Source organism: Kryptolebias marmoratus, linkage group LG6, assembly GCF_001649575.2.
Source record: "Kryptolebias marmoratus isolate JLee-2015 linkage group LG6, ASM164957v2, whole genome shotgun sequence".
Taxonomy (NCBI): Eukaryota; Metazoa; Chordata; class Actinopteri; order Cyprinodontiformes; family Rivulidae; genus Kryptolebias; species Kryptolebias marmoratus.
In genome coordinates this window covers 17,230,833-17,254,938 of record NC_051435.1, presented here as the reverse complement: position 1 = coordinate 17,254,938, position 24,106 = coordinate 17,230,833, and the positions used below count along the sequence as shown (strand labels likewise).

The 24,106-nt window shown below is 40.5% G+C and overlaps 1 protein-coding gene across 1 annotated transcript in view; it reads right to left on the bottom strand.

Moving 5' to 3' along the window:
* dachd (dachshund d) overlaps positions 1 to 24,106 on the bottom strand; it is a 106,043-nt gene that overhangs the window by 46,467 nt on the left and 35,470 nt on the right. Inside the window, 1 exon segment of the mRNA XM_025004642.2 lies at positions 2,404 to 2,519. Within this exon segment, the coding sequence (XP_024860410.1) occupies positions 2,404 to 2,519 (116 nt within the window).

Genomic DNA, 24,106 nt, shown 5'->3' with positions numbered 1-24,106 from the left:
CCCCCCCATTCATGCTGAGGGCCATGAATGCGAGCATCAGATGCTCATGTGCTTTCACAAACATATTCCTGCTTCCTTAAGTGGAAAACTTAAGCGTATCAGGGCGTCCTTTTTAAACGGATGTGTCAAGGGCAAAGATACATATGTTAACAGTGTGTTTCATATCCACGCTCACTTGGTCTTGGTGAGTGTGAAGAAGACATCTTTTCCCTGTGTTTCATAAAAGCACTGATGCCATTTGACTGTATGTCTAATGATGGTACACATAACTCAGGCTGTGGTAATTAGATTAGACTTCGAGGTGACACTTCAGTGCAAGGTTGGCACAACAGGGGGAACAAACTATCAAATGCTTTTTAGTTTTTTAAACAGACCATAATCCTTCCCCTCAAAAAATAACTATAGCTCTCTCAAAAAACAAAGAAACTACCCTTGCTAGTGGGAAGGTGTTAAGATAGCAGGTCATGCACACCAAAAAAGGATTGGTCAGTTGATATCTTTGCAATAAAATTGAAAAACCTGGTGGTGTATTTAACAGTATTTATGAAACATCAGAGGATGTTTTAAAGCATGCAAATTATGATTCATTTGGCTTTCCGTACATCCACCTCTTGCTCTCCACTGTTGCCGTACATCCCTGGGAAACGAAAAGATATACATACAGCTTATTTTAAAACAAATAAGGACCTCAAGTGCCTGTTTTTCATCTGAACTAGTCATTCTTGCTTTGCTTTGATGTAGAGTGCTTCAGATAAAATCGTCCGCTTTTTTCTGTTGTGGCAGTTAGCGAAATTCTTTAAAGAGGTGCACCTTCTTCTGGAGAAGAGTGGCGATCGCTCGCAACAAGCCTTTATTATAATATTATTATTATTATTACAATTATTGAGTCCTGAAGATTTGGCTGTGGTTTAGGAAAAGTCATCAATCCACTTTCCATTTGTGTGTGCAGGTAAACACTTTATCAGAAAAATGTACTATGTGACATGACATGAGAGCAAAACAACTGAAGACAGTTTCACAGCGTTGTTTCTTTGATCATCAGTCAAAACATTTGGACATAACAGGAAGATCAATTAGTCGCCTGCTTAGATGCTAACTTGTGTATAGTCAATTACACCTAATTATCAATCTGTCACAATCTCTAACTTCTTTGACATCTAACAGTTTGATTCAACACAGCTGAAGAAACTCTCACTCCAGTTAGGAAGCCTCTGGAAGTTATGAAGAAGACCAAAAACCTCAATTACTTTATCTCTGTCCACTGAATACCCCGACTAAATGTCAAGATCACAGAGTCCCTCTGGGCTTAAAGGGGGATGATATCAAAAGGCTTTTCTGTTGCTTTATGTTCTACTAAATAACACGTCTTTCTCATCATTGTCCTCCTTCTGTTTTCACTTCGGCCTTTAAGTTTCCCTTTTATAGTACAGAGCAGATAACCAGTGACCTCACACTGCTCCCAGAGTTCAAAGCATGAGCCAGGGCTGTGAGCCTCTATTGTATTAAAACACGTGGATGGACCTGAGTTTAATATTGTTCCCATAGTTGCTCCTTTGTTGCCTTTGACGAAGCAAAAAAAAAAGAAAAAAAGCCCAGTTTGTTTTTACAGCTATAATTAAAATGTGCCTGTTAAGATAATTACAGGTCTGTTGAAATCGTTGCACACAAATACTGTATCAAAATGAAAATCTGCGCCGGTGGTTTATCTCTGTGAAGTTCACGCTCAGTTAAATACACCATCTACTGTACACCAGATGAGCATTCTAAGAGCTGCTTTGGACTGCACAAATTCATTAAATACATATCAAGAAGGACAGCAAAATATGCAAATCCGAGCACTTACAGCCACCAACATCAAAGCGCCCACAATGAAAACCAGCCACAAATAGAACAAAAGCATTAGTTGCAATAAGACTTGGCCCAGGGCTAAGTTAGGGCACAAACGCTTGTTGTTGATTCTTGTGGCGATAAGCTTGCTTTAGCATCACCACTGCCTATGTACATATACCAGCGGAGTGGATTTAATCGCACTAATTAGAATGCACTCAAGGCAAAATGCAACATCTACTGGAATAATCTGAGAGAAAAGATCTCCACTCCAATTTATTCTCCCCCTCTTGGTTTCCGGAGGGGGGGTTGGTGGCTGAGCAGAGGATCTGTTTTTGGTAAACGAGTGAGTGGCTGGTGTCTGGTGGGTTGGGTGCATGTGTCACTTTGGACTGGTTGCCATTTCGAGGACAAGCTGCGGGGAGGATATTCGTAGGGAGGCTGTGTGAGTGTGTGTGTGTGTGTGTGTGAGAGAGAGAGAGAGAGAAAGAGAGATGCAAGGAAGAGAAAAAGAAACAAGACAAAGTGAATCAGAGTATAAGTAACTGCAACACAACAATACAGACCAACTCATACCTGTGGGGGGAATCATGCCAGGAGACATGAGTCCGGGGACCGAGTGGGGCATAATGTGGGGGTTCTCCGGTGATGTCACACTCTGGGTTCTCTTCGGAGGCCGTCCGGGTCTGGAGCTGCAACAGAAGAAGGGAGAACAGGTTGAGTGATGAGGAGGAGAGTGGCAGAGGGAGGGCTGTGTGGGCAGCGGTGGCAGCGGGGGGAGTGTTAACATTTGGAGCTCTCCAGAATGCAATTCCATTCCAAAGAGCTAACATGTACTGTAAATAAATGTCTTTTCAAGGACAGTTGCTTTCTGCAGCTCAACATAATAGACTTCCATAACTAATTAGATTACACGGTGAATTCATTTCCTTTATTGAAGATCAACCACTTTTTGATGCATAATTCATAACCTGCACCTCGTTACCTGTTCCTCCGTATTAATATCCCCACACTATTTGAATTGCCTCGTTTGCATATGCTAAAATCCAGCACTCGGCCCTCGGCCTGGAAATTACATGTTAACTTGTTATAATTATTGCAGTCAGGCCACTATTGATTTATGAGACTTTTAAAAACCAAATATGTGTAGTTCTGGTAATGAATGATATTTTAAGGTTCTTCAGGAAATTAAAAGGCAATGGCTGCCTTAGGAAATGTTCTGCTTGCTTGATTTAATGCGTGCCTTAGCTGGAAGGTGGTGTGACAGAGTGATTCAGACCTGTTGGACGGTTCTGATGGGGGAGTTTTATTACACCAAACGAGGGGCACAGATCCAGCCGTGATAAATGACTGTGCCACCTTACTGTAGAGGCGAAAAGGCCTTCAAAGCAGATACACCCTTGACTCTCTACACATCTTACTCATTCGCTTATTAATACAGCTTCAAGTTTCAATCAATACCTACTTTGCTGGCTTATAGTTACAAAGAAAAGCCTATAGGGTGAAAAAGAAAAACACAATGAGCGTGTAATGGGCCAAGATTCTGTAGAGGCATATTCTTCATGAAGCAGGAGCTGCTTGTCTCAGCTGAAGATGAATTATGGGGACTTGACACAGGTGACATATTGGCTTCATACATTATTTCACACTGAAGTCCATTTCAAGCTATGCCAGGATACAAAGTGCCCTTTTAAATTTATCTTGAAAATGCAACATAATATCTACAGCTTGCTGCAAACATCAAAAATGGACAAATAAGAGAAGTTGTTGAATTTATGTGTCATCTTCTGACAGATACATTGAAGCAAAGGGAAACGGAGCAAATGGCCGAGGTTTGAATCCAACCTGTATCGTCTCATTGAAAAGACTTCATTCTGCTTCTCTGTTCAGGGCTCAAGCTTGTTTTATTCTCTAACAAACTATGGTTGGGGAATGATGTGGTTACAGAACCACATTCAGAATATTTTTTTCAATTATTATGTAAATATACTGTCTTAGGAGTGCTTAAGATAAAAATGTTTTCAGTACTTTATCTGGCTTGTTGTTAGGTTTTGGTTTTTTTTACATCGTGTACGCTGAAAAGGTCAGATGGCAAATGGTGTCAAATAAAACAAGCTGCAGTTGTTTTGGACAAATGTTGTGCATTCCATTTGTAATCCGATACACTTGGTCAGAATTTCCATGTTTCAAGTTGGAAAAATTGACTAATGTGACCCCTCCAAAGTTGGAACTTCAAAGGTTTATGCCCATCCCCAACCCCAAAATCCAATATGGCTACTCACATATGACAGGTTGTGATACTGTATCTGCAGTGTTTTCACCTCTGTTAGTTTGCTAATCAGTCCCATACAATACTGTCCAGTCACCATTAGTGAACATGTGGATAGTACTGGAATGCAAAAAGAAAAAGCAGAGAAATCCAATATCGACTTGCATTGCTAATGCTAGTTAACCTAGTCACTGAGCATAGCAATTTGCAAATCCTTCCGTTTGTCTGACTAGCAGTTTGAATGCTGTTAAGTTGGGTTTAACGTCATTCCCAGATCTTAGTTCTGATTTTTGAGCTAAATCGAACATAACAACATGCTTAGACAGTTATTTTGTGTTTTGATTTATCGTCAATGCTTTAAGTGTTGTCACCACCTACTGGTGTGGCATAGGTATCTCAGTTGTTTTTGTTGGAGCTTCTGCTACTTCTCTGTACAAAGAGTAAAAGCATCAATTTAAACAGCATGAGTAATTTTAATTTCACCCCATACCCCAACAATTTAGCCCAAATCTTGCTTTTTGCGCGTTTACGCCAACGGCTAGACGGTTTCAATATTTTTTTGTGAAGGCTGAGGGCCATTGGTCCTGTCTAAGGCACACTTCATTTTGTTAGTAATACACAAAAATATAGCTAGTTCGATGGCATTCCAAAACATTACATTTAATATCAACATTGATCTCCTTTTTTTAAATAAAAAAAAAAAAAAAGATTATGATTATTTTTGTACCAAGCTAGATAAAGTTACAACACACTGTAAAAACGTTGAATGATTTTGCCACAGCTGGTGATAAAAGACTTCTTTCAGGTTTTTCATTTTGTAGGGGAAAACTTTAACCACAGCCTTTTGTATCTTCAAAGAGACCCTTGAAATTTAGGCGTAGGGATTGTTCCACAAATTGGGATACCCTTACTATAGTCTAAATTACTCTTAAGTGTCTTTTATAAATAGGAACCAAAGTAGATGAGCTTTTCAAGCAGTAAAGTCTTATTCAGGACTTTATCAGCCAGTACAGTGCATGAGGCTGTTTGTGTTACAGTACATTTCACTACATTTCCCAAAGGCAGTATCTAAAGAGAGTTGCTGTGGCCTTAGCAGCTGCCTTAGTAGTTGAATTTATTCAGCCATGTCTTGTGAGGTTTATTTACCTCACTACTGCTAATAGAGTGCACTCACTCTGTCTGTCTGAATGTGCTGACTCTCTCATATACCGGCTCTGGAGGTTTTAGGACTAAAAGCAGACTTGCACCCAACTGTGTCCCTTTGGAAAGGAAACACACAAGGGACTGAAAGAACTATCAGGAGGGAACGCAAATGACAGAAACTAAGGGAGGCTATGAGAGAGGCAGAGAGGAGGAGAAATGAATGCCCGTTCAACCTCAGAAAGCCTGGAAACGTTATTCCGATTCCTATAGAAGCACCTCTTTGATCTTATGAGAGGGCGAGATCGCAGACAGTTTTGCTGTCATCACTTTCACTTGTACTCTGGCTGAATTATTTATGAAAGACCTCAATAGAGGGTATGTGATGGGTAAAAGCCTTTTTACTAACAATACTAAAAGCAAAAAAATGCTCTCAAATGGACAAAGAAATGTCACATCAACCTTAGATCATGTCAAAGGATGTGAACCCCCAACACAAAAGCCCAGTTAGGTATACGTAATGTTTAGATAGGCTGCAGGAAGAATACGTCTGTGTGTTTAAAGGGATAGCATTTCAGCTGCTCTCTCCAAACAAATAACACTAGCCAGCCATGAAAGCAATACGGCAACTGAAACGCTTTGAACTGAGGAACCTCCGAGCAACAGGAAGGGCTCTCAGAAATAATATTTCTGTCTCCTTTCCTTATGGCTGAGCTGGTGTCTAAATTTGCAGAAATAGCATGCAGTTAGTTTAAAAATAAAAAAAAGAGGGACGGATCCAATGGCTATTTTTCCTATTTACTACTTTTTAGGCCTTGGGATTGACTCAGGTTTAAGTTTCCTTCACAATATGTCATTTGGTGCCCTGAAATACCATCGCTGAGGTGTACACGACACCATCCGAACAGGACTATGATGGTCAGAGTCATCCAGGCTAATGAGCTGGGTCCAGAGAGAAACTCAACCTGGCCTAAAACACAAAGCCGGGCTATTTATCAAGCAGCAGATGCTGATTCCCTAAATAACCTGGCACAGAAACTGTTCCAAACTAGGGCATTATTGCAGAAAAAAAGATAGTGCAACTGGATTTATGATTGGAATTTTGGTACCTTTGGCACATTTCTTGTTTGCTTTCTTTCTTGCGTTTAAACGGTTCAGCACAAAAGAGCCTCTTGGTTTTATACTGAGCCTTGTTTGGACAATAATATTTCTGTTCTGAAGGTCAGTCATTAAAAAGAAAAAAAAAATTAGTTTCGTGTTTTATTTGTCTTTATACTGAAAACAATCGGGCCCCTCATATCTCTGGATTTCATTAAGGAAACAAAACAGGCCCCACCAGCTTTGGGCCAGGGCCACAAATATGTTACAGATCTATTCTCTTTCTTGTTTTGCAGCCATGGTGAAAAGAAAATAGTGGTGAACTTTCCCTGAACCAGACTTCCTTTAATGGCCCGGCCGTGTGTTGACCCAGCAGAGTCGGCTGGAATCTGATACTATCCAACTCACTACGCAGCGCGGGCAATCAGATTACACGGGGCCCAACAATACACTCCGCACGAGTCCAATTTCAGCACTACAATGCAATAAAAGCACAATAATTAAATTCACGTTCTCACCCCGTTTACAGGAAGCCAACACAATGTGATAGGAATAATAAGAGGTATGATATCACATTAGATATCGGGATAGTTTTGATCTCACGGCAACATTCTGACAACTCACCATCAGGCCCTAACGACGAGATTTCTGACGACGGAAGCAGCGACTGAGATCTTATTACCCAGAACGCCGTTAATGCAGTGATTATGATCTGTTATAAATCAATTGAAACCACAAATGTAATGTTTAGCCCAAGTGAGCACACTCCCTTAGTGGATTTAGTTACACATTAAGTAGAAGGGGGGAAAAAAAAAAATTAACATCTGCTTTACCCATCTTCGAATATCTTTAGGAATTCAACCTGATAATGTGCTCGGTGGTTCTGGTTTGCAGAGAAAGAGCATAATATTATTTCCCGGTGGTTATGATTGAGCCATTAACCTTTTATCGCAGCCCTTTGTTTGGCGTTTCTAAAAGGTAAGGATGAAGATATTTATTCCATTTCCGCCCAGCTGGCCAAAACAAGCGAGTGAATCATTCGTCTGGGGCTTGGGTAAACAAAAGGCCTCCTTAGGTCTCTGCCAATCAGGCCTTATAAAATATTAACCCAATGTCATTGCCCTTTTAAAATCTCTCACCTAGAACTCCCTAATTGTTCCTTTTCTTTATCTCTCCGGTGCAGAGAGTAAATAAATTAACAAAATAGCTTTTAACGCCCCGAGTAACCTTTTAACTGAAGGATTATCTGGGGTTTATTTTTCATTTCTCTCACCGCGATAGCAGAGCATGCCCCATTGATTGGTTTGCCGGGGTGGTGACCAGCCATGAAAACAAGGTCTTATTGATAAAACAAAGCAGCTTCTTACCTTTTAAGTGCCCGGTCAGGCAGAATTTCAGATGCCCCCTCCCCACGCCTCCACTCCCATCCCTTCCCCCACCTCAGACCATCAGGGGCCTGAATATGCTGAGCGTCGGGTTTCTTTTTTTTTTTTTTTTTTTTTGTATATTATTATTATTATTATTATTATTTGCTTCAATCAAACGGGTTAAAAATATGCACATGTTTCCCCCAAGAGGTTAACTATGTTTGTTTGAGAGACGGGGATAACATGTCGGTGGTGCTTTTCTGCTAATTTCAAATCCCCACAGGTGAGATAACGGCTTTGATTGAAAGGCCAAGATGAAATGTTTTAACTTTGAACGCCAAGGAAGCAACTTGAAAAAGTCGGCTTTGCATTTCAAGAAAAAGTAACGCCAAGGTTTTATTCTTAAAAAAAAAAAAAAAGGTTACATTTAAATGAGAATGCATAGTGAAAATGATCCACTACGTTCAAGCTAATAACATACATGTCCAAATAATTAATTCCTGATTAGCATGAGGTCTTTGCTCTCCGGCTCCCAATCTAATCAGCTATAAGATCAGTTATGACAGATATAAGAGAAATGCCAGCAATTACAGGAGGGCAGACAACATCACTGCCTGTACAAGCTCAAAGATAAGAAACCAGTTAGGTATTTTGTTAATTATTGCCCGCTGCCATAAGATGCGGGCGAGAAAGTATTTTCCATTGTTTGTTTTGTGTGTGTTTGTGTCTGTTAGCAAAATATCTCTTGAACCAGTGGACCAATTTTAATAAAACTACCATGTAGTAATCACTGGGTGTACGTCTACAACTGATAAACCTCTGAAGTCGACCCGATTCAAGATGGCCGCCTGAGCTAATTAGACTTAGCAAACACAAAATTGGCTATAACTTTGGTAATTTTACAGGTATTGAGGGAAAAGTTTGTGTGGTAGTAGCTGAGAGCTGCCCACATCACATAGTCTGAGCAGTAACAGATCATGCCTCAATCTTGTTGAGACTTTGGCGTTAACTGTCGGAGTCTGTTAGCAACATATTTCATTAATCAGAAGACAGACTTTAATGAAACTTTTAGATTGTAATCATTGGGTGTACATCTACAACTGATTAACTTTTGGAGTCAACTCAATTCAAGATGGCCGCCATAGCTAATCAACCTTAGCAAACACACAAGTGGATATAACTCAAGTAATTTTGCAGATATTGAGCTAAAACGTTGCGTGGTAGTAGCTGAGAGTTGTCCGCAACCGTATACCTAGAACAAACAGATTTTTCTTTAAAACCTTGGCATGCAGGGTGGTGTTCAGTATGCTTTTTTTCAAGCAATGCTAGTTTTGATATGTAATTTTGTTTTGTTTTGTTTTGTTTATTATTTTCGAAATATTAGATAAATGGACTCCTAGTAAAGTTATTTTTGGAACAAAAAAATCTATAAGTTCTTTTGAAGGTAGGATTGATCGTGGTTCTATTATATAATATATACTCTTATTTAAACTGTTTTCTTATTTCATAAACCAAACAATTTATACATTCATAAATAAAATGAATAATTGCCATTGAATGCAATTATCAGCAGTAATGACAAATTTGACAAAACAAAAACAAAGTTCAGAATACATGCTGTCTTCAACCAAAAAAAAAAAAAAAACAAGAAAAAGATGATTTATACTTCCTGCTGACCTTGGCAGTCTATTCATCGTGATGATCATAATCTCAGAGTCACAGTGTGATACATGAGAATGAATTCACTCATCCATCTTTTTCATGCATCCATCTATTCTTCCCCTGATCTTGTATCTGTATTTGCATTGAACCTATTCTTGGATTATCTCAATCAGTTTCCCCCTTGCACCTGTCAAACACCGCCTCGCACAGGTAGCCACATCGCTCTTATCTGATCTAGATAGCCGGATTACGGTGAGTTTGTGAGTGCGGGGCAGAAAAGGAAAAACACTTTTTATTTATTAGGGTTAGGAACAGCTGCATCCGCCCTGCAAACTGTGAAGCTTTGTTACGGAACAATATATCACAGATCAAATGGTGTGAAATCAAAGGCGGGAGAGAGTTAGCATCAATCCCCTCTAAACCCCCCCTTTAAACTGCTGTCTGTTCTCTGATCCCTGGGTGGACTAATGTGCCGGGTTGGGATCAGCAGTAGTTGGGGGAGCGGGTGCCTTCTCGGTGCCTTTGTCTGGGCTCAGTCGTGATTAGAACCACGCTGGGTCAAGACCATCTGATGGTACAGAGGAACTCGGAGCCGGTCGCGGTCCCTCCAAGTCCGTGTCATCAAAGGCTTTGGGAGCGATCCACTCCTCACGGCGGCTGCGAGGAACTTCGTCTCGTAATCGCGTTACATTAGACACGTTTGAAGCCTCTCAGCTGTGAAATGGAATCTATAAAAGATCTAAAACACGATAAATTGCTGATTATTCCCATGCATCATTAATGTTAAAAGCTGATTTCATAATTGTATGTCCCGTAACTACAGAGTCGGAGATTGTTTAGTATCACATCAACAGAGCCTGATAATGAGTAAGCAGGCTTCCCACATCACGGGAACTGATGAGGAAAGCCTAATTGGTTGACTTTTCCATGCCTAATGGATGATTCTCTTAATTAAAAAGATACTGTACCAAATGTTAGAAATCAGATAGCGCTTCAAGTAAATGCAGTTAATCAAATGTATGAGAATGAGCAGTTCCAGGAAAGCCTAAATGAGATTGGTAGATATGATTTTGCTCTAGTATTTATTAATTGCAAGTGCCTTTGGTTAAGCAAAACAGCGCAGGTCTTATCTTGAAACTGCGAGGAAAATTTCATCTAAGCCACTCTCGCACTGATCTCTCTCTTCTTTTTTCCTCTCCTTTTTTTTTTTTTTTTTTCATGAACTGCGATGCATATGAAACAAGTCTTCAAAACAAGGCTTTAAAAACTTACCCAGTCAGGGTGCCTTTGAGGATATTTAATTAAAATCTAATCCTGCATTCATTAAGGCTCACATAAATTAAGCTGTCATTCATAAGATTTATGGATTCTCATTTGCATATTGCATACAATTCATCAATTACTCAAGTATGAAAGGAGCGCATTTCCCTTGGAGCTGCCTGCTAGCCTGCCAACATTTGAAATGAGAGAAAGAGCACAACTGTCAGGCATTCACTGCAAACTTTTCCCCACAATGTCTGTGCACTGATTAATCTCATTTTCTAGGCATCCCTTACAAGATTGTACACAGTCCAGCTGCACTTTTCAATTATTTCTCCTGTCCTCCCAACTAACTTTGAAAGCAGGACGAGCTAAATGTGCACTGGGGCTACTTTAGTCTTTATGTATATAACATGTCTTTTTTTTTGCCAGGGTAATCATAAATTAGATAGAAGGGGGGGGATTTAGAGATCCTAATGGAAGAGAACTGCTGTAATTTTATTGCAAATCCCATCAGGCAAATATTCTGCATCCTATAATAGCATATTTCCTGTCACATTTAAAGAAGAATACATCCAGCAGGCATTCTGACAGAGGAACGGTAGAGCAGGAGGGAGAGTGGATGGATGAGAGTGGCAAAGAGCAAAAAAAAAAAAAAAAAAAAACTCCCCTTTTTGGACACGAGGCTATGGGAAACCCAGTATGGAGTAAGTGCTTAAAGCAAGCGGAGCGTGAACGCATCTAAGATAAAAGGTCAGGCGAAAAAACAAACAGACCACTTGCGAGGACGAATGGAATTAATTGACTCATTAATATGCATGGCTAATAAAGCCCAAAATCCTCAAACAAAAATCATTGTCAACCATTCCCTTTTAATGGCTCTTATTTTCAGCTTGAGAAGAGCCAGTCTACAGGGTGTATCAATCTTAGGAGGGGTGGAGTTCTTCCAGCAAAAACAGGCTCGGGGTAAAACCTCAGTGTTGTACGCTCATGTCCTCCCCAGCAGACAAAGGCAGAGTTGTTCTGGTGGAGGGATTAATTGAGAATTAATCCCGGTTTCTGGCAGCGGAACAGACCGGCAGTTAGAAGTGAAAGTCATCCTGAAGGGTAGTTAATTGGTTCCCCCCATAGCAAAAGCTTTGGAGAACAGAAATCAAGCTGCATTTTCATTAATCCTCCCTATTGTTTTGTGAAATTGTTGTGGAGAGTGACTTCAGATGGAGTCAACAGTTAAGGCTTTTAATTTGCTTTTAATTCTGCCAGCGGGGCGACAATTAACAAACCCCAAAGAACAATGGCTGTGAAAATTATGCGTTCGATTGACTCGAAACGACTCTGAAATCAAAAACCGATAAGCAATTAATATACTGTACTCTACAAATGGTAAGAGCGTCGAACATGCTCGATCCGCTCCGTCTCACTCGCGCGCTCTCTCCCCCTTCATCTTTTTTTCCATATATGCGCCGCTCCTTCCTAAAGCGTTTGAACTTTGGGAATGGCACCACCAGATTGTCGGATGTGATTAATTTCAGGTCCAAATGGACACAAAAGGGTGATGTAACCATAACTCGAGGAGACACAGGGACTAACAGGCGACATGGAAGAGGAAAAGAGCGCAAGAAAAGGAGGGAGGAGAGACAGAGCGAAAGAGGGAGGAAAAAAAGCTCACAAACAGTCCAAGTTCCAGCAAAACAGGAAGGCCATGGTGATTAGCATTAATTGCGCTGAGGATTGGAATCCTGTGTGAAACATTAAACAAAAATTATCTACTGTTTATTCATTTTTTTTCCTGGTTTTCTCTTCCTCCCCCCCTCCTACAATTAATTAAATGTAAATACTTTGAGACGTCCTAAAATGATCTTAAGAGGAAAAGAAATGTTTACATAATCAGGAAAAATGTTCTGGTCCTCCTTCTCTCCCTTGTTCTCTCTCTGTATACATGGAAAGGTTAGGGCTCGGGTCTGTTTCTCACTGGTTCCCCCCCACCACCACCACCACCACCATCACCACCACAAGCAGAAGTGTCTGCTCCCCCGAGTGCCGACTGCTCCGAGAGTGTTTGCATATTTAGATACGAGCGGGCCTGTTTATGCAGCACAAGTTCACTCCAACGCGAGCCCTGATCAATTTGGCCAGCTGTGCTTTTTAAATGCTGTTTTGTTTTGTTTTTTAAAACAATAACATCTTGGCTAAACGAGCAGAACCGAGCTCGCAGACTTCGCGGAGAGAGAGAGAGAGGAAGACAACTTCAGAGGGAGCCCCCAGCCTGCGCATTCCCAGACGAGCATTTGTACTGAGTTAAAGACAAATCAAAGCCCGACTCCTCGACGAGACGCGGAAGAATTGGATTCCGTCTGTGTACATCTCTCTGATCCTTCCGGAGGAATCTCGTAGTGCCTTGCAGAGAGAGAGAGAGAGAGAGAGAGAGGAAATAACAAGAACTCAAAACACGAGTCCCACCCTGCAGCAGGCCAGACTTGAAGGTGGCAGTTACAAGCTTCATGTCTCATCCGTGATTGGCACAGAGAGCAAAATAAAACGTCAGGCGCGCACAAGACACACGACAACTGCTTTCGACAAGCTCCATTTTACAAATAACTCTGTTTGGGTGAGACGCTGCATCCTGTTAGGCTTCAGATTTCTCTCACCAGCTAAAACTCCATTTAAGGCTGGCAGGAAAGCAAATAGGCCAGCTCAGCAGATAGCGGTGAAGCTGCCGGTGTGCTCGCGCTTGATGATATAATTCTTAATGTGCAGCTTGACTAGACATAAATCTCAGCCGAGCATCAGCTCACCTGAATTCTTTTCTCTCGCTCTTTTCTCTCTCCTGCCCATGATGAATTGTTTGCTACATCTCGGAGACTAAAACCCTTCAACCTCTTCAAACCCGGGTTTCTAATAACGTGTAGGTGCTGGGGAGAGGTGACAGCATGATGAATATCACAACAGACAGCTCCAATATGGGACAATTTTACCAGATCGATATCTCACTGCAATATCAGAGAAAAGGAGCTGATATTAGTCTACACAGTGTATTACAGATGGGGGAACATTTCTTCTCTGTGCACTCCCAGTGAACCTCGGCTATATTTCATCCGTGTCGCCACCGGTTTACACACTCACAAAAGCTCTGGAAACTAATCATGGCGTGGTAGCCACGCCAGATGCATCTGCTTAAAATTATCCATATGTGTGATGCGCTCATAAGCCCCTTGTTCAACACGCCGACGGACGTGCAAATAAACTGTGAATCACTTTAGAGGATGTTACAGACCATTATTTCTGGTGAGACCAAATGTTTTGTCACATTCTAATAGAGAGATCACAGGCAGCTTGTGGGAGAGGCAGCTTTTAAAAAGGAAATCAGAGGCAGGAAAAAGCGAGAGAGGGGGAGAAAAAAAAAAGAATAGAAACTCATTTGCAACACGGGTTTATTTTTTTTGGAATTGCAGGATATGCCAGTAATTTCTCATTAAATCAGTGACAGTTTTAAGGGAAGTAGGTGTGACTAATTAAAAACGTCACAATAATAAAAGTTGCTGAAAACAAATAGCTGACGGGAACGACAGTACTTCCAATAGAGCTTACGAGTCCTGATCCTTTGAAGTGTGGTTCTGTGGAAAGGTTCTAAACATTTAATATCTTACCTGTTGCAGATAGCCCTTTGAACCACCTCAATTTGGAGAAACAGAGTTTAATTCTGATCAGATTGATGAGCTAACGACTAGTCCGAGTGGATTGATGTCATCTTAAAACAATTCAAATCTTAAAAATTTCATAGAGGTTCATGCAAACACTGTTTTAATAATATTTACATTGCTGTCAATTTTGAATTACATAGAATTATATGGATATTTACAAGTAGTGGTAGCAGCTATCAGTTAGCTGTAGCACTTCTGGGGCTTCTAGAGTTGCTTCCTGCAGGAATATTGTGATATTTCTTCTCAAATAGCCTTGTAATGTGAAATTGACGGTGGCGTAAAGATTTATAGAATAGACTTTGCATGAATCGCAACAAAACCTGTGAGATTGGAGTTGTTTTTTGTTGCACCAATCGACTTTGGTCTTTGGCAACAAGAGCTGTTGACAAGTAAGGATAAAATTCCACTTTAAAATATCAGGATTATTAATTTAAGATAAAGATCCTGTGCACACTAACAAAAATAGTGTGCACAGGAGACCACGTAAAACTCATTTGGTATTGCACATGTGCTAGAAATCCCAACAACAACGGAGTCCATTTTACTGTTTATTTTCTATGTCTTTCAATATTTCCCCGGACCTTGTTGTCATTAAGATTAAGTCATGTGCTAAAAATGTTTATTATTAGAAGGAAATTGTATATTGTTATTTCATTCTTGAGACCAGACATGAAAACTGCAAATAATTATTGTTATTTTTAAATTCTGGTACTTGGTTTAGCATTATCTTGCTGAAATAAGCAAGGCTTTTCCTGAAAAGAACGGCATCCTGACAGGAGCGTATGTTGTTCTAAAACCTGTATGTACTTTTCTGCCTTGACGGCGCCTTTCCAGATGTGTAAGCTGCCTCTGCTACAGGCACTAATGTACCTCTATATCATCAGAGAGGTAGACTTTTTGAACTGTGTGCTGATGACAGACTGGATGGTCCTTTCCTTCTTTAGTACAGAGGACATGGTGTTCAAGGTTTCAAAAAAAATTTCAAAGTTTGATTCAACTGACTACAGAACAGTTTTCCACTTTGCTTCAGTCCATTTAAAAGAGCTTTGGTCCAGAGAAGACAGCAGAGTTCTCATCTGGCTTCTTCTTTGTATGATAGAGCTTTAACCTGTATTAGTGGATAGCACAGTGAACTGTGTTTACAGACGTGATCTGTGAAAGTGTTCCTGAGTCCATCATGATGCAGTAAATATAATGCAGTGGCCCTTGAGGACCTAAAAATCAAGGACATCCAGTACATCAGCCTTGTTGTTTCAGCTCACAGACTTCTACAGATTCTTGAAGTCTTTTAATGATATTATGTACTGTATATGATGGGATATTATTTCCCCAATTTTCTATTGAGGAACATAATTCTGAAATTGTTTCACTATTTTTAGACAGTTATTTTGCAGACTGGTGAACCTCTGCCCATCTTTACTTCTGTAAGATTCAGCCTCTCTAAACTGGTCTTTTTAATACTCGATCCTCTTACTAACCTGTTTCCAGTTAATCTAATTTGTTGCAAAATGTTCCTCCAGCTGTTTCATATTCGTATCACTTAATTTCACAGCCTCCTGTTGGCCCTATCCCAACTTTTCTTATTTGTGTGTGTTGCTGCCATATAAATTAAAATGACCTTTTTTCCCCCAAAATTGTACAGGTTTTTACTTTACTTTTGAAATGAGTACTGTGTTCTATTGTGAATGAAATGTAGATGTATAAAATTTGCAAATCCTTGCATTTTGTTTTTATTTTACACAATGTCCAACTTTTTGGAAATTAGGGCTGTAATTAGGCTTACCAAATATAAACTGTGTCAAGGATCTTTGTTTATTTTGTTTTTCACAATGCAATTTTCAATGATATCTTACCTGTTTTTTTTCCCTTCAAGGTTTCATTTTCTTTTATAAACTATGATGGCTTCTTCTCTGTTTATTACAATAACACCTATCAAAGCCCAAACCATCCCCTTCTGTTGACACTGCACAACGTATTAACCAAGAGTGAATAATAAAGTTTCCAAAGCCGCTTGACAATTATGTAAAAGCATGGTCACCGTTTTTCTAATGGACTGTACATGTTTGTGTGATTAGAGGTTGGAGTTTAATTTGCAGTGAGAGTAAATTATGGTTCAGGGGACTCATCACAGTACAAACATTTGTTGAGGCCTAGATGAAGAAATCAATCACAAATGGTCTCTGACAAATTAACTGACACAATTCTCTTTGTCAGGCTCCGTGCTAAACACCGTGGTCAAGTAACGTGTGGTTGAAGAAATGGAATGAGACACCTTTTACTTTCAAGGGAGATAGATGCATATAGAAGGAGAGAGAAGAGGAGGAGGAGGAGGAGTGAGGGGGGGAAAAAAGATTGAAGGAGGGAGTGCAGACGTTGCTAACGCTTAATATCTTCACTCTCCAGGGGGCCGGGGCTGAGGGCCCCACTGCTGTCAGCTGCAATAGGACCAGTCTTTTTGTGAGTGCCCAAGGTTCGTTAAGGGCTATTAATGGAACACAGCCTCCCTTGTGCGGGGAACTTGTCAGTGTTTCATTAGAGACTGATAAACATATAATGCATAAGTGTCAAACACAGTGTGTGTGCAGTGTGACATGGCGGCAGCAGAGAAAAGGGATTTTGGGGATTGAAGTGCAACAATCATTTTGACGCTCCTCACTGACAACATTTAAGATTCAATAAAGAGAGGATGGAGGGGAATGATGAGCGGTGGACACCCATCAGGACCTGTTGCATCTGCTGCTGGAATTGCATTCAGGAGTAGCAGTCTTTAACAGCACTGCAGCATTTTTCGGTCAATATCTCGCCAAGATAAGACGACTTGTCATGTCTTGCTGTTCATTTGTTCCCTTCTTGCAGCTTGAGCTCAAAAAGTACAAGAAAAAGAAATGCATCATATTCAATTAAAGTTTCTTTTCCACCACTATTGAACAAATCTGCCCACAGCTGGGACTCTGGGTCTAGTTCACAAAGTCCTTTTGATCATTTTGTAGCAGTAAGAGAGTTTGGAGTCCGATGGAGTATGGGACCAAGCTGATCTTATTATGATAATTGGGAGACATCAACTTTAGATAGCACTAATGGAGTGAGATTTCAGTGATCAAGAGCATGCATTCAACTACAGAAGCAAGTTCACTTTTTTTTCTTCTTTTAGAAGGAGACATTATGCAATGCTCTGGTTGTGTTCCCAGTAGGCAGCTGCAGAAACAGGCAGCACAACCAAGAGCTTTTAGCTTTGGTGTTGAAGGCAATGTCACACTGTGTGCTGCTTAACACCGAAGAGAATGTTACTCTGGCAAAATGAAATCTATTTCCCCGTGAGTGAATAATTGGTTACCATGACCATTAATCAGTTAATCTTCTCTTTTTTCTGCCCCCTTCTCTTCGACAGAGAAATATCCGAGGTTCAATAATTAAAAACGTGTCAGGTGAAAGTCCAGCATGCTTCCTCACACTGTATGTTCTCACATTCCCTGCTTTGTTCATCTTATTAACCTCCTCTCCGCTCGTTGCGCCTTTAAATGAAATCTTTAGCCCCTTACATGTGAAATTAAAACTGCCCTCCCTTGAGCGCGTTTAATTATTCTTCTTCAGGAGAAACTTCCACTTCCACTTTTGTCAAGGCGGCCTTCTTGCTTCCCGCGGTCGCCCGTCTCCTCACTCCCACTCACAGGCCAGGTCTGTCATGCTTCATTCTTCCCTCCAGCCCGTTGAATACCCCCGCTTCCCACCCCCCTCTGTTTTTTCCTTTTTCTCTTCTTCTGCAGGTCTGTTTAATTCTCACCTTGCTCTGCCCTTGTCATCAAGCCATTGAAGCACAAAGCCAGCAGCAAGGGAGTGTTTACTCATTTCCCCACTACATTACCTCTCCTATTAATCACCACATGGAAACTTCTGGACACTGAAGCATCTCTGCAGTCGCTAACCCAGCTGCCACCCCTTTGCTAACAGGGCAAACTTTGCATAACTTTTATTCCAAAGGCTATTTTGTTTCATTAGAAATAGTACCTATATGGATTTAAACTATGACCACTAACTGAAAACTTATCGCTTTTAGGGAAACACCCTCAAGTCAAGACTTCATTATTATCCAGAGTTTAAAATGTCAAATAATAAAGTGGGGGGTTTTTGCTGGAAATTGGGCTGAAAATAAACCAAATTAATGTTCTTAGAAAACGCAAGTTCAAGTAAACAGGAACTGGTTGACATTGAAATGTGAGATACATTGTAAACACACACGATGGGCAGAGGTTAGTGTCTCTAATTAATCAAATTTAATTGCATGTAAATTGTATTTTAAATGCAGATGAGGAAAAAAGCTGCTTTTTGATGAGTAGAACACACCCTCTTGTTACTCTTCACTTGTTCTATTAGTGCGATTAGAAATTTTTTTTAAAAAGCGAGTCTATCATTTTTGTCAAAACATAAAAAAATTAAAAAACAAAAAACAAGACAGGACTTTAAAGAAAATGTGAAGCAAAAAAGATTTGAGAAAATTTAAAGCAAATCCTGCATCTCCATTTTGTGAACAAGCTGCTGCCGTGGATTCTTATGAAATTCAATTAACACACCAAACGCTTTCCTTTTTTCCCTTCCTGCCCTAATTCCCACATTCCCACTGAAACGACTGCATTCCCAGTGATTATGCTAACCGCTTGGAGTAAACCATAAATTCACAGGTCCGGGAAACGCTGTAACGAGAGCTCCTTAAATATGGGAAGGAGACGTTTGAGAAGATGGATCGCCGTGGGCTAGCGCTCGACCGGCAGTGAGCAGGGGGAACTTGTTTGTGAAACACATGCCCCTGACTGCTGTACTGCTTCTAATGAGGCTACGGACATAAGCAACATTATCATTAATGATTGAACCCCTCCTTTTCCGGATTTTTCCTTCTGATTTTTTTTTTCTTTTCCTTCTGCCAAAGACCCCTGTCTATTTGCAATTAAAGCTTTACTGGATGGCGCAAGGCAGCATGGTGCATGTGTGTAGGCTATAAAGTGGAAGGAATAAAGGACCCAAAATATTTGAAATGCAAATAAATGAGTAATGTAAATAGTTTTGAGAGAGTTTACTCAGGGAACAATGGCCCCTTATGAAACACAAGTGCAACAGAGAGAGAGAGAGCAGGACTGTCGGTGTGGGGATCGGAGCGGTGGGGGTTGGACAGATGATCCAACACAATGTGGCCCTTCTCCTAAAGCAACTTGTTATCAGGCGCTACGCAGAGGCCCCCATTCAATCTGCATTTAAATACATTTCAGTCCACTCACTCATTTGCATTCATTTCTCCCATTATATTTGAAAATGGCCAAATGTCTCGCCAGCACAATGTGGGAGCCTATCACCAGCCAGGGGAAGCCCACACCTGATGCCAATTTAGCCTGCTCGGATCTATTCACCGCGCCGTCGCGATCTGACAACTCCAGCTCTTCCATGTCCAGGAGACTTTTCAATTGGATCTGCTTGCGGTGACAAAATTGTTTTGCTCATTGAGTTTTTCTGTTCTTTTCTTTTCTTTTTCTTTTTTTTTTTTCGTCTACTGTTTCCCCTCCTTTTCCATCTTGCGCGCCCTCTCTCTCTCATCGTCACTCCCTCCGTCTGGGTGTCTGTTTGGGAGCCATGGGAAAAGGAGAGGCAAATGATTCTCAGTGGCTTCTGATTTCCACTATTTGTTCAGCATTAGGCCCACTTATCTGTGAAAGAAAAAGCAACATGTGGAGAGAAAGTGACAGGCAGAAATTCAGCCTCACTAACAGGCCCATTGTGTGCTGAAGATCTGCATTCAAACACGAGGGGCCCTCAAACTCGCTCTCTCCCCGTCTCTCTCTCTCTCTCTCTCTCTCTCTCTCTCTCTCTCTCTCTCTCTCGATAAAAATGTGCACATACTTGTGCACAGACCTCTGTCACAGTCAATTACGGCTGCTAATCTGTCCTGCAATGGAGAGTAAATATTTCATTACTTTTTCAAATAAACAGTTGGTCTGATCCCATGAAGTGTCATCTATCCTGTGAAAGGAGCTGTGACGCTCACATTCAATTACGCCGTAAAACCGCCGAGCTCCTGAAGTAGAGTTTTTTATGCCGAGAGCACACTAGTAAAATCATTAGACCTGGTAGCAACATCTTGAGATGAAAAGCTGAGTGGAGGGCCCACCATTTACACTACACCACCTTTTCTTTGGCCCCCGCCAACAAAACTCTCCCCGTCCTCAACCTCCACAATGCGCTCACTTTAAATCAAAGTTCAGCGGCCGTCTGTGTGCGCACACATACCCAACTGTTTTCCCCGCAACATACTGACTAAGTCGTATTGTGCGCGATTAGCAGATGAAATAATGCAAAGAGCGGGGAGGGCAGGGCTGGGAAGAGGGGACTGGCGGGGGGTTGACAGAGAGATCCCAGACTATGCTGCTCATTAATCACTGCAGCGTCTTTGACCTTTCATTTGCCAAGGGCGCAAAGAGAGGAGGAGGAGGGTGGCCGTCGCTGCCCGGGAGAGAGGGAAGGCGAGACGAGTGAGCGGGAAGAAGGCCCTGAGATGAAGCACAAAACTGACCGGCTAAAAGACTGTGTGGTGGCACAATCCAGAAACTTCTCATTGAAGAGTGAAATTATTCAGGTTCACGGATCGTCACGTGAATTGGGCATTTCCCAGCCCTTAGGTGGTATCAGCTGCTCTGCCCTGGTCGCCGGGCCTGATAAAGACCGATAGGCGGTTATTAAAAGAATTACTAAGACCAGCTCCCTTCCTTTACACCGGTCCTATCCTTGGGAACTGGGTGCTGGAAATGGCAGGGAGGTGTGACATTAGCGTCAGACATATTTTTAGCGTCTGGATGCTCAGCTCCATCTTACCAGGTGGGATAGCTGATGACGAGTCAAGCGGTGGTGAGAAATGCTTGACACACCACAGCCATTAAAGACAGGCGACTAACTCAATATTTGAGTGTGAGAAGAAAGCACAAAAGTCTCCGAAGATAACTCAGTTTTAAAGAAATGCATTGAAAATTAATATACGACAGGAAATGAGAGACACAAGAACGGTTCAAGTTTAACATCAAATATAGTGGGCAGTTATTAATATACATTTAAGCTTATTTTTAACTCAAATTGATGTTCAAGGTTAATCTAATCAGACCGATTGTACCTCCGAAGAGCCTGCTCTAGTTTAATTGGCTATTTTTATTGCCTCAGCGAGATTTTTTAATTGAAACCAAAGGGGATCTAACAACAACTGTGACATGTTGATATCTAGGGGATAGTTATAAATATGTGACAAAAATATGTGCATTATTAATGTGATTTCTTAATGCATTATTGTAATGTGTCCCCAGAAACACAGATATTACTTTATGCAACAAGGGGTGTGGTGGGAAGGATGAAATCTCAGCTCATCCTGAATATGTCAACAAAATCATAAAGAGACAATTTCCTTTGACTTTGGGGCACTCGGGAGAGTTAAATCATTGAACTCCCGAGAAATATTTTAATTTGTTGTGTTAAAAGGTATTGGTAAACAGTTTTATAGTCAACATTTTTAGGCCGCTGAGAAAACCCACCTTAACGGAGTTTGTACATTTGGAATGTTAATTAAAGTGTTAACTGAGATATCAGCATATTCAGAGCGGGGGGACTTTTAGCTACAGATTAGGCAGTTCAAGAATAGTGTTACTACCTGCACTGGAAAAGCGATGAGACTATAGAAAGGAGCCATTGATCCAGAAGAAGAGATTACATTGTGTCTGACAGGCATGAACATTAGCATGAAACTCTTGGATCAAATTCTGCAAGGCAGCAGTAGCCATTGATGATATCGATCAGAATCAAAGCTACTACGATTAAACATAGGTATGCGTTTAAAAAAAAAAAAGTACTTCCTTTCTTTGGAGACATTTGCAGAAATATCCTGTGAATGGCTCTTTAGTTCTTTGGGGTTTTTTCCCTCCACATTTGGCTGTGCTGTGATATTAGAGATATAAAGCTTATTAATTGCTTGCCTGCTTCCTGCTGACAGATCCAGTGAGACTTTAGAGGCATACAGGATTCAGCGCTGCTGGAGTGTTGTTATTTGTCCTCTAAGGAATGACACTTACTTTTTAACAGTGCTTTAAATACCAGACCTATTTCCAAAGCTGAAATAACAGCACAATAAGAACAGATACAAGAAGAGGAAAATAGGCTTATAAATAAGACTGAAAGGTGTTCTGTAATCTGAGAGCTTGTAGCACCACTGTAAGAATGGAAAACACCACCTACTTGAGCCTGACATCTGTATAAAAACAAAAATTATCTGCTGTCAGCTGAATGTTCAGTGACTCCTAACACCCGGGTGCCAATAAAGACTCTGGCCTCTGTAAGGACTGCGCTGTTATGCGAGGGGCTCAGTGGGTCGGAATGCATGCTAATTGCCATCAGAAATATGTGGTGAGCCTTACAATTTCTGGCATTGCTCCACACCTTTGTGAAGGATACGCTAGAAGAGCTCTGGCTAAACAAAGATAAATGAACAGTGCTCAGTTGCTGTAATGCTACATCAACAGGCCCACATATTGGATTCAGACGTCACCAGTGCCTCTGTGTTAATGCCAAACAAAATATGACATGGCACAAGTTTATGTTGTGGAGCCTGTTAGGTGCCAGGGGTTCAAATAAAAACAGAAGTCAGAGAAAAAAAAAGTTATCTCAGCTTAGGAAACGTGCACAGTTTTGTAATCTGTTCCCCCGGTTTAAGAAAATGTGTGCATGGTTTTGCAATCTGTTCCTTTAATTTATTAAATCCAGGTACAAAGTTTTGCAGTCAGTGCCCTCAGTTTAGGAAACCATGTGCACAGTTCTGTGATCTGTTCTCCTAGTTTAATCATTTGTTAATAATTGTTAATAAATGGTTTGCAATCCATTTCTTCAGTTTAATAAAAATGTCCACAGTTTTGCAAACAGTTCAGTAAATTGTATGCACAAATTTGCAGTAACAACAGTGTCTACGGTGTTATGTTTAGTTTTGGTTTTGGCATGGACGAGGAAAGAAAAGTAAAGAAAATGTGAGTAAAACAAGGGTTTGGGGACCATACACAAATTGGAACAATGTGCCATAATATTTAAAATCACTGTTCCAATGTTTTTACCTAAATCACATCACATATACATCAGATATTTTTGTCTCATGCCAATTCTATTCCTAAAGTTACATTATAAACTTACACATTTGTATTATTTTGACCATTTATTTGTCCTCTTACTTTATTGGTCCAGCTCAGCATAAAACTTCTTTTGGTTAAAATCCAACTCAAGTGCATTGTGACTTTTTTGCTGTAGAGGGGATGTGATATTTGTGGTTTTAGAATGATTAATGTTTTGTTTAGAGACTATTGATCCTGTAGGTAAGAATTTGTCCAACCTTTCCTCTTTACCAAACCCAAGCAATGATCAACTGGTTCTTCTTAAACAGAATAACATCCATTCATAAAATTATGCACACACCAATGGAAAAAAACTCTTACAATCTCTTATTTTATATTAGGAAGCAGGAGAAAACTATATTTTTTTATAAACATTTTGTTTTTAATGAAATCAGTGTGACTAGTTCAACCCATTGTCACTGGTCAAATATGTCTTTACAATTCAAAAACAACAAAGAAAACAAAAAACATAAAAGGTGCAACGCAACATTGCAGTGAAAAATAAAAAAACTACATTTATCATGTCAGTATAATCCAGAGTGCCAGTAAAACCTGATGCTCTAAACAGGAGCAAACCTCCCCTTTTTAATAATTGATATTTTCTGATTA